The 15,133-nt window shown below is 38.4% G+C and overlaps 1 protein-coding gene across 3 annotated transcripts; it reads left to right on the forward strand.

Annotated features, from left to right (window-relative positions):
* Positions 1-827: 827 nt before the first annotated feature.
* LOC109204711 (uncharacterized) lies at positions 828-2,993 on the forward strand. 3 transcript variants are annotated; one of them, XM_025897814.1, is made up of 4 exons: positions 828-1,318; positions 1,367-1,532; positions 1,663-1,945; positions 2,032-2,993. In XM_025897814.1, the coding sequence occupies exons 1-4, from the start codon at positions 1,090-1,092 to the stop codon at positions 2,662-2,664; spliced, it is 1,311 nt and encodes a 436-aa protein (XP_025753599.1). In that variant the 5' UTR covers positions 828-1,089; the 3' UTR covers positions 2,665-2,993. The 3 variants fall into 3 exon arrangements, with proteins under 3 accessions (XP_025753599.1, XP_019221807.2, XP_025753600.1); XM_019366262.2 differs by having other exon boundaries at positions 828-1,532; XM_025897815.1 differs by having other exon boundaries at positions 828-1,945.
* The last annotated feature ends 12,140 nt before the right edge of the window (positions 2,994-15,133 follow it).

Consider the following 15,133-nt stretch of genomic DNA (forward strand, 5'->3'; position numbering starts at 1 on the left):
CATATCATTACAACAGCTTCTAAGTAACGTGCACTGTGTGATACAAAATAAAAGTGAAAATGTGCAAATGACAAAAACTTCTACTTTTCTTCTTTGCTCAGCAACATGTGTGAGAGCTTAACATGTAATTTTTACAGCTTTTAATTAACATAATTTCCAAGTAGGCATTAGTGCTGTGCCCTGTTCAGAAATGGCTGCACCAACACGAACAGCAACTTCTCATTTTAATAAAGGCATACATCACATTTTGGGAAGTACGGTAATTTGCAGTAAATTCCCCAAATCTGTGTTTCACTGTGTGACTGGCAGGCAATCAGTTCAAAACTCAAGGAGGTCAGTGCATCCAACCAAGAATTATTTTCAGTGAAACATCAAAGATGTGTTTCCAAAATGTCCAAAATGTCAAATTATTAATAAGAGACATATCAAAACTCCCAAGAAAAAAGACACAAGTTAGAATGTGTTAGCCCTGTGGCAGATTACCCCTCTCTCACTGCAACACTGAGTTGGACAAGCAAAAGAAAATAGACGGATGTTTGCTCATTTTACAGCAATGTGAAAAGGAACGTTATCACCGGACCCTGTGCAGTCCTGTGAAACACTAAGTATCCCATTATTGAATTGATGGGATTTATGAGGATAAGTAGCAGCCAGGTGCTGCTATTCAAATGCATTTGATTAATTGATCATTAACAAGTGTGAACACCATTATAAAAGCAGATGTTTTGTCAGTTTGTTGGTCTCGTGCATTCAGGTGTGTGTTACAGTTTTTTTTTAATTGGTTTGGCGCAGTTTCCACAAGCAATTGGTACATTTTTCAAAACTCTTCGTACTTATATCGCAACAGATCATCAAAAGTGCACCTTTTTCAAACATTTCAGCATATTTCCAATTGTGTTAGTACAATACACATAATGGCAAAATATCCTTTTCACTACACAAAATAAGTGTTTCATCTAAATAAATGTTTCGTTCACAGTTACTGCCTTTCATAATGTTATCCCTATAAAATTTTTGATTTGCATCTCTTATCATTCAGTTTAATACATTTGTCTGTCATTCAATTCAACTGATCTTAATGTTTAATCAATGAATCATTCATTATGTCCATGGATTTTCAACTTGACTGATTGTTGTCTGGTCATTTGTAAGTTACACATTGCTGCAAGAGCTTTCAATCTAGAAATACTAATTGCTAATTGTTTCCCCCTGATGATCACAATTAGTTACCATATAAGTAGAACTGTGTTTGAGACTTTGCACTGTTCAAATATGGAGCAGGATAGACTCGTAGGGAGAGGAAACCTTCATCGAAGAGGTGGTGGTGCTCCTCGACAGAGAGGTGGGCACGGACAAAGAGGAAGAGGTGGTGGTGCTCAACGCACCATCATCTCTAATGAAGTCCGGGCCATCATTGTTGACCATGTGGTTAACAGAGGCTTTACCATGTCTGAGGCTGCCAGGTTGGTACAGCCTAATTTACAAAGGTCAACTGTCAGCTCTATCATCCAAACTTTTCGCCAAGAAAACCGGTATGTCTGCTATAGCAACTTCACTTCTAAAAAATAGTACCCTATTGTATAGATGAACAACATGTAATTGTCAGTTTACAGTAATGTGATTGGTAATACTTCAATATTGACAGTATATGATTGTCCTCAGAATTAACAGGAGACAACCTGGTGGTGGTCGCCCACGTGTTTTGACTGACCAGCAGGAGTTGGCTGTGGTGGACATGGTCAGGGCAAGGAATGACATACGGCTGTCTGAAATCAAACAGGCTATTGAGAACAGCAATGACACCTTTGCCAATGTGCCATCAATTAGCCTTCCAACGATTGCCCGGCTTTTGAAGAAGCACCAAGTTTCCATGAAACAAATTTACTTGGTTCCTTTTGAGAGGAACAATGTCCGGGTGAAACAACTGCGTTCAGAATATATTCAGGTACAACACTAAACTGGCATGCAATTACTGTAACAGTACTGACAACTATTAGTTGTAAAAAAAAACTAACTAAATTATCATTTTAGAGGGTGATGGAGCTGGACGCTGCTGTGAATCATCACAAGTATATTTTCGTTGATGAGGCCGGTTTCAATCTGGCAAAAACTAGACGCAGAGGACGTAACCTTATTGGACAAAGGGCTACCATCCAAGTCCCTGGACAACGTGGGGGAAACATCTCAATGTGTGCAGCTATATCTGAAGATGGTGTGGTAGGCTGTAGACCAGTTCTAGGGTCATACAACACTGAACACCTGATAGTTTTTTTAAATGAACTGGAGCAGGCCTGTCAGGGAGAAGACATCGTCTATGTTGTTGTGTGGGACAATGTCAGCTTCCACCATGCACAGCTGGTTCAGGAATGGTTTCAAACACATCCTCGCTTCATGACCCTCTATCTTCCACCATATTCCCCTTTCCTCAACCCAATTGAGGAATTCTTCTCTACATGGAGGTGGAAGGTGTATGATCGCCATCCCCATGAGCATGTCTCCCTTCTTCAAGCCATGTGTGAAGCTTGTGGTGATATAACTGCTGAGCAATGTCAAGCCTGGATTCGTCATGCCAGGAGATTCTTCCCACGGTGCCTGAACAACGAAGACATCCACTGTGATGTTGATGAAAATTTATGGCCCAATGTTAATGACCGGCTTGATTAATTGTGTAAAAGTGATGAGAATAAAATAAAATGAAAATATATTTTGCTTATGTAAATGACTTGTTTTTTTTCTCCCTTTTTCATGTGTGTGTGTGTGTCTGTGTGTATGTATATGTATATGTATAGTTATATAATTTTTTTTATGTCTGAACATAAGTGTAATATTTGCTGTGTACAGTTTTACAGTTCAGTTACACTCATTCATCACCAAGGACAATTTGAATCGCTTACCTTGTATTATTTTCTCCTGAATGAAATGATTGGTAAAAGTACTAAGTTGAAAAAAGAGCTTACTGTTTTGTTTGGGTGATTAAAGCAAATGTTCTCAAACTATATCACAGTGATCATGTGTTCTGATACAATGATTACGTGGAATGTAAATATGTGCAAATGCAATGAAATCATGACATCTGATTTGAAAGAATGACTAGTGGTGTTACAAATGTGATCAAATGTGAGTTTTGTACTGAGAGATTTGAAAATGCACACTTTAGTTATGAAAATAGTGCCAAACCAATTAAAAAAAACTGTAACACAATACCACAATCTCCTGAGCAAATTCACCCAAAGCTCGGACCAAGCAATGCTCAGGGAAATTGCAAAAAACCCAAGAGCTCCATCTCCGATTCTACAGGCCTCAGTCAGTGTGTTAAATCTTAAAGTTCAGGACAGTACAGTTAGAAAAAGACTGAACAAGTATGGCTTGTTTGGAAGGATTTTCAGCAGAAAGTGTTTTCTCTCTAAAATATAACATGGCAGCACAATTTAGGTTTTCTAAGTTGCATCAGAAGAAACTACAAGACTTGTGGAAAAATCTTATTTGGACAGACAAGACCAAAGCATAGATTTTTTGCTAAATTGCACAGTGCCATATTTGGTTAAAGGCAAACACAGCAAAATAAAGAAAACGCCTCATACAAACTGTCTAAAGTTTGTTCAACAAACTAGTAAATGATGCGGTGTACTTCATTTTTCACAGGATTCTGTGCAGTCCTGTAAAAACTCTCTTTTTCATATGACTGCATTATTGTTTTCATAAAGAAAAAGACTCATGGATTGTTTTGAGTTATGGAGGCATGTAAACCTGTCTAGACCAAAAGGGATGACTTTGCTTCAACACTCTGTTACAGCAACTTTTCCACAGCGGCTTATTGAAAGCTCTCTATATCATAGTTACTGATCATTGTAGCAGAAACAAAAAGTAATATACAAATCAGTGACTGGTGAAATGGCATTGTTTGATGAGACTTATTATAACTTTAAAAGAAACAGGAGTAGGAACAACATAATAATTACAGACAATTAAAAGCACTGCATGCCACCAGTACAATTGCAGGGATTAAGAAAGTGTTTTTAAAGAAAGGTAGGTGTGCGTTGTGTGTGTCTCCCTTCATGCATACCACAGACCGTGTTCGTGACTGTGCTCTTTAGATGTGTGCCTAATCGCTCAAACACAAAAGAGGAAAAGAGGGAGCTGCTGCATTATTAAAGACACATGCATCTATTGCCTCTGCTGACACGTGCATAGCCCTTTGTGCACTTGTTTGTGTTTGCAACTTAGAAATTTAGAGCATTATATTTCTAAAAATGGCTTCCCTTACTCCTGTATAATAACACCGGCTTCAGTTCAGACCTCTTTAAATCTGTCCCCCTCACTTATCTCTCCCACTCATCTCAGCAGGCTAGGACATGCGGTATGAACCTACACACCCTCTTACCCACACACAAAGGTCACCAAAGCACCAAACTCTCAGACTTATGACTTCTCCTGTATAATTCATGGGTCCAAATAAGAGCACATGAAATAATCATGAACGGGGGCCGTATTCACAAAGTCATCTGAAACTAAAAGGTGGCCCTAATTGGCCAATTTAGGAACAAATTCTAAAAGTAATGTGCTTTTCAGTCATGATTTTAAAAGCCTCTCTAAAAGCAATTCTTCAAGCACTGAAGCAAAAAAAAAGATCTCCCAGAAGAGGTGGAGCGCTGGTTAGGAGAGGATAAAATCATTCTTTACTACAACATAAAAAATGTTGCCAGCACTTGCTGAGCAATAAATGTCTTAATCCATCAGAGTAACTCTTCAGCAGCTATGGCATCACTTATAAATTATTACATCAATCCAGCAAATGTTGATCTTAAAATGATTTTTGTTCCCTGGTATTATTTGTCTGTGTGTTTTATCTCATTTAAAGATTAGCTGTGAGGAGAGATTAAAGCTATTATACTGATAGACCTTTCTGCAAAGGTACCTCTGCCATCCCTAAAAATATTTCACTGTAACAGCCATGTTTTTAAAGGGGAGGGGGGGTATTTTTAGTATTACGTATTTTAAGGGGTAAGATAAAACATTGTGCGAGTAGGGACTTGTAAGCTTATTACAAGGTTGCTGTTTACCTATGGATCCTGCAAACAGGCTTAATATCACGGGGACGTGTTTAACAAGCTGGGAATATTTCCCATGTTAAATGAACACTAAGGCTGTAGTGAAGTCACTGGAAAATGCCATATGTGATGTTTTGGGGTTGGACGAGTGAAAAAAGAAGAAAAAAAATGGAAAATATCCCCCATAAATGAGAGAATATATACAATGTATATATTATGTAAGCATTCATGTAGCATTAACTTTATTAACTTAATTCAAGATGAAAAAGGTCTTGCATGATGTCCCATGATGCATGTACTTATATGAATAGTTTACCACCACCTCTTGTTCCTTCCTCCGTCAAGATGATCCCGTACTGATTCACGAATGATCAAACTCTCTTAATACTTTTCTACATTCATGATTTCAACAATTTTGACAAGATCCCCAACACCACTCGCTGAAATACAGCCCCGAAACCACGACAGAGCCTCCACTGTGTTTTACAGATGACTGCAGACACTCGCTGTTGAACTCACGCTCCCGATCTCCTCTGTACACATTGACAACAATTTGAAGTAATAATTTCAGATTTATGTTCACTATTTAAGGCCTTGGCCACTCTGTCCACTCACTTCTGTCCAGTTTTCGTGTAATTTGGCAAACCTCCGCCTTTTCTTCCTGTTTCTCTTCCTTAAGAATGGTTTCTTGACAGCAACCCTTCCTCTGAGACCATTTCCTTTTTCTTAAGGACATGACTTTCAGATACTGTTTATTAGCAACACTGGTTCATTCTTTGAGTTAAGTGCCTTTTTCATCCTTGAATGATTCTTAGGTTAGTGTTAAGTGGCTTAACAAACTAACAAATATTCCTTTAAAAATGGTCAGGTACAAGGACTGGGAAAAAACTGAAAAAAAGAAAAACTTTGAAAGACCTTCAGAAAATCTGGAGAGCTACTCCTCAAGACCACTTGAGCACATTACAAAAAAAATCTGACTCCTTGAACACAAATAAGCATATAAAGAAATGAGGAGTGACTTCAGACTTTTGCTCAGTACTATAAAGGCTTTTTATATTTGACTTTCTTGGTTTTATTTATTGCAAAATTGGTACACTAAAACCAGATTTAGAAAGCATCATGACTTTCAAATACATTTAAAAACTTAATTAAAATCTAAATAATGCAAACAATTACTTTTCTTTGAAAATGGCGAGCTTAGGTTGAGCACAAACTAAGAAACACTGTCACTCGTGAGCCGAATTCAAAATCTTTTAATTTGCATCCCATTTCCTGGTAATTGATTTTCATTGCTTCATCAAACTCATCAACAGTGCCACATGCTGCCTCTCTGTTTTCCAGCTGTTCTCCTATTGTTCTTTGTACACAATATTTGACTCCGTCTTCCTAACTTTGTTAATTCTGCATGTGCATTCTTCCAATCAGATTAATGAATATTTATTCTCAGTGAATAAAACTGCAGCTTTTCTTTCAATATTGTTTATCTTGGAACATGAAACATCCATAGAGATTTGATTAGAGCAAATCCAGGTTTTTAATTATCCCAAACATGTCGATAATGAAGCTGATTCACTCATATTAGTGAGTGTTGGAGAATATGGCTTCTCACAAATAAGAAGAGGACAATATTAACCAAAATGCAAACGAAGGGTAAAACGCCAGCTATGTAGATGTCTTCTAATATAGTCTTCAAAGGATGAAGCATCTATTGATGTATAACTTTTGGAGGGATTTTTTTGCTTCCCCTACTTGCTTATAAAAAAATTCCCAAGACAAGAAGACAAGAAAATTCCTCACAATAAAATAAAATATGGATGAAACACAAGTTCAATCATACAGTAAGTTCAAATACCCACATAGTCACAACTGTTGAAATTTTTCTCAATGTGACTTCTAATTTTGTATTCTTTCTAACATGTGAGCAGTCCTATGAGGTGTCCTTAACATATACAAAAGAAAAAGTCCACAACGGACCACCCACTCTCATTTAAAGAAAAAAAGCCTTTAAGCCTTTGCCATTTTAAAGCTTATCTGTGTACATTTATTATACCCACCCAAACCTATGCGCTCTGACTCTGTCACACTCTGCAGCACTTCCACCTGCAGCTCAGAAGGTTTTCATACATTATTCTGTGTTCGTCTCCACGCCTGCTCGCTGGAACACTGAACTCTAAAAGCAGCAAGGAGCTTTTCATGGTGGCAGTTTCACCCCATCCAGTCCTAGCCGCACAGCGAGACACAAACACAACACGGTTTTTAGAGCAGTAAGCAAGGTTAGGACAGCATGCTAAACAACCTGCAGGACTTGCTTGAATCCAAGTGAATCACCGGTTTGATTTTGTCACCTCACTGAAGCTGAAAGCATTACTATATCTGAAAATGATTCTGCTATTATGAAGATATAAATTATTTTTAGTCCTCGGGGTAGTTTTTGAAAGCCCATTATTTTTCATTTTTCTTTTTCTACTAAAATATATTGTCTTTTCCCCCCCTGTGTACTTGTGTGTGTGTGTGTGTGTACATGAGTGAGTATAATCCATGAAGTGAGTGAAAATAATTGAGAGGAATTGTGAGCTGAGGCAGATTATTACAATTCACTTTCTTAGGCACACTGAAAAATAACCCAATTATTTTCTGAGGTTACTACTGGTGTTCCTTCTCTTTTTAATCACAACCTATGCTTGAAGACAGCCCAGCTCCAAAGCAGCACAAAGATAAAGTATCATAAAGAGAGAGGCAGAAGTTAAGTAATTCAAAGTCCTCTAATGAAAGGTAAATTTTGATTTACTGGTATTGTCAAGAATATTCACACTTTTCAGAAAACTCCATGAAATGTGCTTGTGTTTAATATGTGAGATGTCTTTCTTTTGTTTGCTCTTTTAATAGCCTCCTATATAATGATAAAGATGTCTTTTCGCACTCACACAAGAGAGAGAGAGATAGATAGATAGATAGATAGATAGATAGATAGATAGATAGATAGATAGATAGATAGATAGATAGATAGATAGATAGATAGATAGATAGATAGATAGATAGATAGATAGATAGATAGATAGATAGATAGATAGATAGATAGATCTGCACAAAATGTCAAAGGTAAGATAATTTTGTAGGCAAAATAGTATTTTTGCACAAAGAAGGTGATTTGCAATGGTGAATTTGGTGAATTGGAGGCCAAAATTTTGAAACAGCAAGCCTAAAAAATATATATACAGTTTCGGAAAGGCATGTCCTTAATTAACAAAAAAAAAACAGTCAAACAAAGATCAGACATAGGACCTGGGAGATGCATCTGGTCATTCATCTGAGACATACATTGTTTACTGAAGCCTCATCAAAAATGATCTCATGGCCCATTTCAGCTAAATGATAGCGCTAAATCCGCCTCCATGGTTAGTATTTCCTTGCGTAATCTTGTGCTCTTGTTTCTCCAGTTGCCTGTGCCTCCGGTTCATTCTCCATTTACCTCCGTTCTTACCTGGATTTCCTCTAACACTGGTTCTTCCCTCCAGCTCACTGCCTACCTGAATCTTCCTTCTAGCATCCGCTGCACCTCCTGTGGAAAATCTGGAAAGTCCCCCGCCTGCCCTCCTGCTCCCTGGCGCCATCCAGCGCTTCAGAAAATTGTGTCTGGACAATCGCGTTTCACTTGCTGCTCACCATCACCACCAGAGAACCACCCCTCCCACGATAGCCTCTTTAGCCTGCCTGCCATTTAAGCAATATTCTTTTATTCACCTCGTCATAAAACTCACCTATAGTCACTTGTGCTGGAACTAATACTGCTCTCCTCCCGTTGCAGTAGATCCAACCCTGTGAAGTTTCCTCCAAGTCACTCTGCCATTGATAATTCCTGTGTGAAATAAAATCAGTTAAAGTTTGAATCAGTCGTGTATTGAGTCTGCTTTTGGGTCCACCTTCGCGCCTCCCTTTCTGCCTTTTTTGCAGTTTTGTATCATATGTCTCCCTCTGTTTTGTCTTTGTGTGTGCTTTCTGTCTCTGATATTCACTTTCTTTTGCATTTTTGCATCCCTGGTTATGATTGTGTTCACCCTCATTAGTTTCCCCTCTGTCAGCTATTTTCAGCTACGCCTGACTCATCCTACATGTATGTCTCGTCTCTCCCTCTTTCAGTGGTCAGTTTGTCTGCCTTTGCACACTTTGTGGTTTATGTGAGTCACCCCTTCTGCACTTTGTGATTTTCCTGATAGCTGTAGTCATTAAAGCTTGTGTTTTGCTTGTTAAACTTGTTTCCTCATTTGGGTTCTTCTCATTTTGAAAAAACATCATGATCATTTGAGGTTAGTGAAATGGGGTTTTCTTCCAAATAAATCTAAATGGAGTGCAGTGTTGAGGTCACCACTGAAGAAAAGTAATGCAGTATGTTAATTACTTTCTGGAGAAAGTAATTTGTTACACTAGTCATTACATTTTCTTGTAAAATGTCCTGAAAGGCATTGTCTCATTAACCATATGAACCTATAGGCTACAGTCCCACACACCAATACAAATCCTTCTCCTCTTGAGGGCACACATGCTCTCTCTTTTAGTATTAAAGTATGAACACAATACCAAAAACACAAAGCAAAGATGAAAGCCACCACAAAGAGACTTCAAAGCAATCCTGTCCATGTTAGAAACGGAAGCTGCAAGCCTGACTGCTCATGTGTTTGTTACGCAAGTTCAGGGTCTGGCTGCTGGGCTGTGATTGGCATACCCATAGATTTATCATCACTCTGGGTTGTTGGCTAGCTTTGCATTAGCATGTTGTCTGTGCAGATGCTTGTAAAGAGCCAAAGTTGTGTTAGCATTACAATGGAACTGTTTCCGTCCTGCACTTTACCATCGTGCTTTTGCCCTCTGAAAAGCTGTAAACGCTCTTCCTCCTGCACACAAACTGAAATCTACAAAGGAGTATTTGGGCCTCATTAAGAAAAAAATATATCATTGTTTATCTTGATAATAAAGTCAATATTTAGAGATTAAAAATGTTTCAAGACAAACTTCCACAGCTGCCATACCTCCTGCAAAATGCATTGCATAGATGAGTTAGTAAAATCATACTTTAGTTACAAGGCAATTACTTTTAGCATATAAACACAGTGTGTAGATAATCATGAGGACGTTGAAAAGACGGTACGGAAACCTGCGTGTGGTCAGAAGGAAAAGCCACACAACCTTGGAAGAGTTGACTGGATTTGTACAAAACGAAATAACTAGCTATGGACAGATGCAAGGATACCAGTGGTTACACCCTCATGTAATATAGAGGATGATTATTATATCACAAGACACAATAAAACAGGTGGTTTGGAGGGGTTTTTTGTTTCAGTAACTCATCTGAACAATCCATTATGTAGAGGGTAAAGGAGCCGAGGCAGTTGTTTGGCTTGAAACAACAATAGTAATATCCATTTTGACTTTTTTTCTCAAAATAGTAGTAGTGGTAGTTTTTGTTGTTGTTTTTTCTATCCATGGGATACCCACATAATTTAAGAACCTCTGTAATGCAAGTAACTCCATAATTGTAACATTCTTGTAAATACCAAATTTAGTACAGTAACTCATTGCATTACTGCTTTAATGAAAAATGTAACATGATTACAGTAAGGTGTTACTGTCAAACGATGAGGAAGATTTTTAACAAATGTTATGTTAGGTCTGGAAGTAAAAGAAGACATCCTTTGACCACAAAAGACGGAAATGTATGAGATGAATGTACAAAAACAAAAGACTGGAGTGTAAGTAGATATTTTGATTTGATATTTCTATTTCGTTAAGCATGCCAGCAACAAGCCACATAAACACTATTAAGCTTGTACTGTCATACACAACAGTTTTAGTGTCCGTGCTCTTGTTTTGGGAAAAAGCCAAGCACAGCCTGAGAACCTCCTACGTTAACTCGGAGTGACACTAATTAATGGCTGCTCTAATAGCTCCTGCAAAATCACTTGGACAGTAAACAAGCTTTCAAGGTGAAACAATGACACTAATGTAATTTTTAGCAAGCGGGGGGGAAAGAAGACAGCCCCATGATGTCTGAACATTAAGAAACACTGTACCTGTCATTTCAAATGCGGTCCCCATCTGCTTAAGTATGTTCTCTATTTGCATCAAGGACCCTTTGGCCCTTATGAGCATAATAAAAGGAGCATGAACCACAGCGCAGTTAATGTGGTGTAGGAATAGATGTGCCAATAAGGGAGGCCCTGGTTCCTCATTAAACTAAAACAGACTCCCTGCTGTATTGGGTCTGACCCAAGTCACCAGTGTCAACAGAAGAAGAAATATAAACTTTAATAAGTCCTAACAGAACCTTGGAGAATATTGTTGTCCATATGTGAGGGAATACAAGACAATAAGGAAAAAGAAGGCGTTCATGATTGTGTATTATCCTTTGCATGTTTACTCCTGTGCATCTTTGCAGAGTGGGATGGATGGGGACATTATCTGTGTTCAGCAGTACAGAATGGCTGTACTATCATTGGAAAAGCACTGATCATTATTTTATCTCCCACAATGTGCCTCAAATTGCTCCTCTGATGCCACTGAGAATAGACCACAAACAAAGCTTCATGTAAACAGAGAGATGTGCAGAAGACGAGTACCTATAGGACATTAAAACCCGTCAGTCCACTTATTTTCAGATTTCACAGAGTATTAAAGAATGTAATCCATGTTATACATGAGTCTATATTGAACCACTAGACAAAAGCCTTCATGCACGCTTACCTTTAAGGACACACAAGTATATACACATTCACCTGACGCTCACCAAAAGCAATTACCAAAAATAGCTCTGGGTCATGACCGAAAGAATTACATTGGAGAAACAAGTGGCGGAAATGAGATTCCTCTGAAGGGTGTCTGGGCTCTTCTTTAGCAATAGGGTGAGGAGTTTGTTCATTCAAGAAGGAAGAGCTGTTACCACATCGAAAGGAACCAGTTGGGGTGGTTTGGGCATCTGATTAGGATGCCCTCTAGACATCGAATGCTTTGGTGTCCTCCTCGAGATAATCTGGAGGAGGTGGCTTTTACCTACAGCACTATGCCACAGTCTTCAGTCACACCTCATTTCTTCATATTTTGCTTCCAAGCAGTCCGACTTTCTTGGGGTTTTTTTTTTAAGTGATCATGACTCATGAGTGATAGGTGTCCAGGCTTTCTGAAGGTCTTTTAAAGTTTGTCCTTAGATGTTGGCTACTTTTTCATTCATTTTCAGTCCTCATCATTTTCAGACGAATGTTTTTCTCCTTGTTTGTTTGATAAGCAACTGGTATAATTCAAGGGTTGAACCAGTGTTCTGTCTGTTCATAAGAGACAGCTTAGCAAAGAATCCACTATAAATTAGTCTGGAATAAATAAATGAGACCAAGGATTCAGCGATTTTTGGGTGTTTGAGGTTATGTTTTAGAATTATCTCTGATTGGGTATTGGTCCACTTTTTTCCAAAATAGCCACTTTGATTTGTCTAACTAGAAATGAGTCATCCATAATGTTATTGGGCAAAATAGGAGCAACAGTAATGAGAGAAAAACAGAATACAATAGCCACACTTGTAAAGTTTCCATATAAATTTGGGGCAAACACTGAACAAATGTCAAGAAATGGGCAAAAACATACCCACTACTGTTATATGAACATTAGAAATGAGGTGCATTGACATTAATGTCCCTAATTCTCTGTTTTTTCTCGTCTAATTTGTCGATTGTTATCCTCTTGCCAGATTGTCTTGGAGCAATTTTGATGTAGAACTTTCATTTAAACCACATTTCAGCTATTTATTTGTTATTCACGGCACATCACATTTCTGTTTCTATACCAACTTTTACACATCAGCCACACTTAATGTCTTTTTGTTTAATTTTCAGCGTTTCTGCTCAGGCTCTTTGATGTGCAAATTGAATATCTGCATAAAAACAGGTCCATGGAAACAGACTTTACAGGTGAGTAAGCGGGAATTTGCAATGACTTCCTGTATCAGTGCATTGTTAATACCACACCTCTGTTGTTCTGCCTTAAATCTGCTGTGCTACACTGAATGAGGCACCATGTAACATTTTTTTCAGTTTGTCTCCTTTTTGTGTGAATTTTATGTTTGACCATGAAGAAAGGGTGTCCCTGGGTGACAACAGCTCAGTTATACATAGAGGGGTTTTTTTAATGTGTACACAATGCTGCTATTGACAGCATTTGTGTGTCTGCTTATGACACTATAGAGCTAATCAGAGAAGATACACAATGTTGCATTTCCCAGGCTTTTCCTAGTATCAGTCTCTTATCACAGCACAGCCACAGGTACACATGTTGTATGGGAGATGTTGCAGATTAATAGATATATAAAGATTTTTTTAAATAAAGCAGGACAAACTGTCTATCCAGTCATAGCTATATCTGCTCTGACGATAGCTACCACTAATATCGGGAACAGATAACAAATTGCCACGTAAACAAGCCTCAAATCCTGAGCCAACACTGTCTCCCAATAAGTCCAACTAAGTCAGACAAAACTGTTTTCATTTTTTAGAGAAGAAAGGCTCATTCCCTCTTTCACCTCTTGCTTCCCTCTGCCGCTCTCCACAGGATCTGTTGCAGTTCAGTGCTTCTCTAATGATCTCCAGGCAGAACAGAAAGTCATCCATAAGCATGCACACGGCCATAGTCACACACTCTCTCACACATACAGACACACATAGATATCTTGGTATCCTCAGGGATAATTGGAGAGAGTTCTCTTAGCTCACTGAATCCCAGCATCCTGCGTCTGTGTCTGTGCAGCTACATTTAGTGCTCTCTCTATGGCTGCCTGTACGTATGTGTGTGAGAGCGAGGTGGGGTGGCAGTGAGTTGGGATAGACTTGACAGGTGTTTTTAAGGATGAAGTGCAGCAGACAGCTTGTCAGTTGGATGAGAAGTCCGTATTCTGTGTATGCATGGATTCTTATGTGTGTGCATGCGTGCGTGTGTGTGTGTGTCGGTGGGTGGATGGGTGTGACATGTAAAGTGAAGCGTTAATGCTTGGTTGAGCATGTCGAGGGCCTCTACATGAAACTGCTCACAGCCCAGAAAGAGAAAGACAGAAAGATAGAGCAGGAAGTGGGAGAGAGAAGACCAAGGTCCATTATAATCCAGTAAAATAACTGTTAATCACTTTAAAGCTAAAGGAAAGTAAACTATATAAAATGTTGCCTGATTCTCCCTTGGCTAACACTTTCAGTCTTTAAATCATAATATTGGTGTTAAAAGTATAAGAGTCCAAATCCAATTCACAGTGATGTGAGCCGTACTGTATAAAGTGGCCACTGACCGCAGCTCGCAAATAAGGAGGAAATTCTGTATAGTTAGTCCATATGTGTATTACCCTGGTGTTTTTAACCGAATCACTGAAATATATAAAATCATTAGCTTACTTGCACTCAAAAGAGCTTTAATCATTGTGGCTCATTAGCCACTAAACTGACCTCTAAGGCAGTTCTCGTTCTCCTTTATATACTCACAGCTTTGTTGATTAAAGCAATGTTTTATCTGGCCATTATAACTTGGTCCTCTGCCTCCACATCACTGAAATTATATTCATTTTGCATTACAATAAAAAAAAGTCCATTACATCAAATCACACTTATTCTCAACCTTTTAGCTAAATATTTACATTCTCTAATATGTATATACTATAGTAGTTTTTATAATACATTCAGACTGCTTACCCATCCACAAGGTATTCACAGGAGAGCATGCACATGCTGCACATGAAGCTGTTTTATATGTGCATTTTACATGACATGAAAGATAATGTTTGATCGTGATCAAACATTAGAAACCAAAGCATTTCCCTTTGGTGAACTTCTCTGATGCTCTCTTTAAAGAACATAAGACTTTGTGCCCATCAGTACAAGAACATGTCGGTGAAACTCTTTTTTTCTTTTTCTTCTGGCACTTAAAAACGAGCCAGAGTCAGGATCAGACTCCGATTGTGATCTAACCTCAAAACCCAGATGCTACCCTGAGGCATGTAAGCCTCACATACTGTGTATATACACTAATACTGATTCTATCCTCTTAATCTAACTCTTTCTGTTAAGTTG

The sequence above is a fragment of the Oreochromis niloticus genome, linkage group LG13, assembly GCF_001858045.2.
Source record: "Oreochromis niloticus isolate F11D_XX linkage group LG13, O_niloticus_UMD_NMBU, whole genome shotgun sequence".
Classification (NCBI taxonomy): Eukaryota; Metazoa; Chordata; class Actinopteri; order Cichliformes; family Cichlidae; genus Oreochromis; species Oreochromis niloticus.

Coding starts and splice junctions, on each gene's coding strand:
- LOC109204711 (XM_019366262.2), top strand. CDS start 1,090: ATGAATCATTCATTATGTCCATGGATTTTCAACTTGACTGATTGTTGT. Junction 1,533..1,662: donor ACTTTTCGCCAAGAAAACCG/GTATGTCTGCTA, acceptor GATTGTCCTCAG/AATTAACAGGAGACAACCTG. Junction 1,946..2,031: donor TGCGTTCAGAATATATTCAG/GTACAACACTAA, acceptor TTATCATTTTAG/AGGGTGATGGAGCTGGACGC.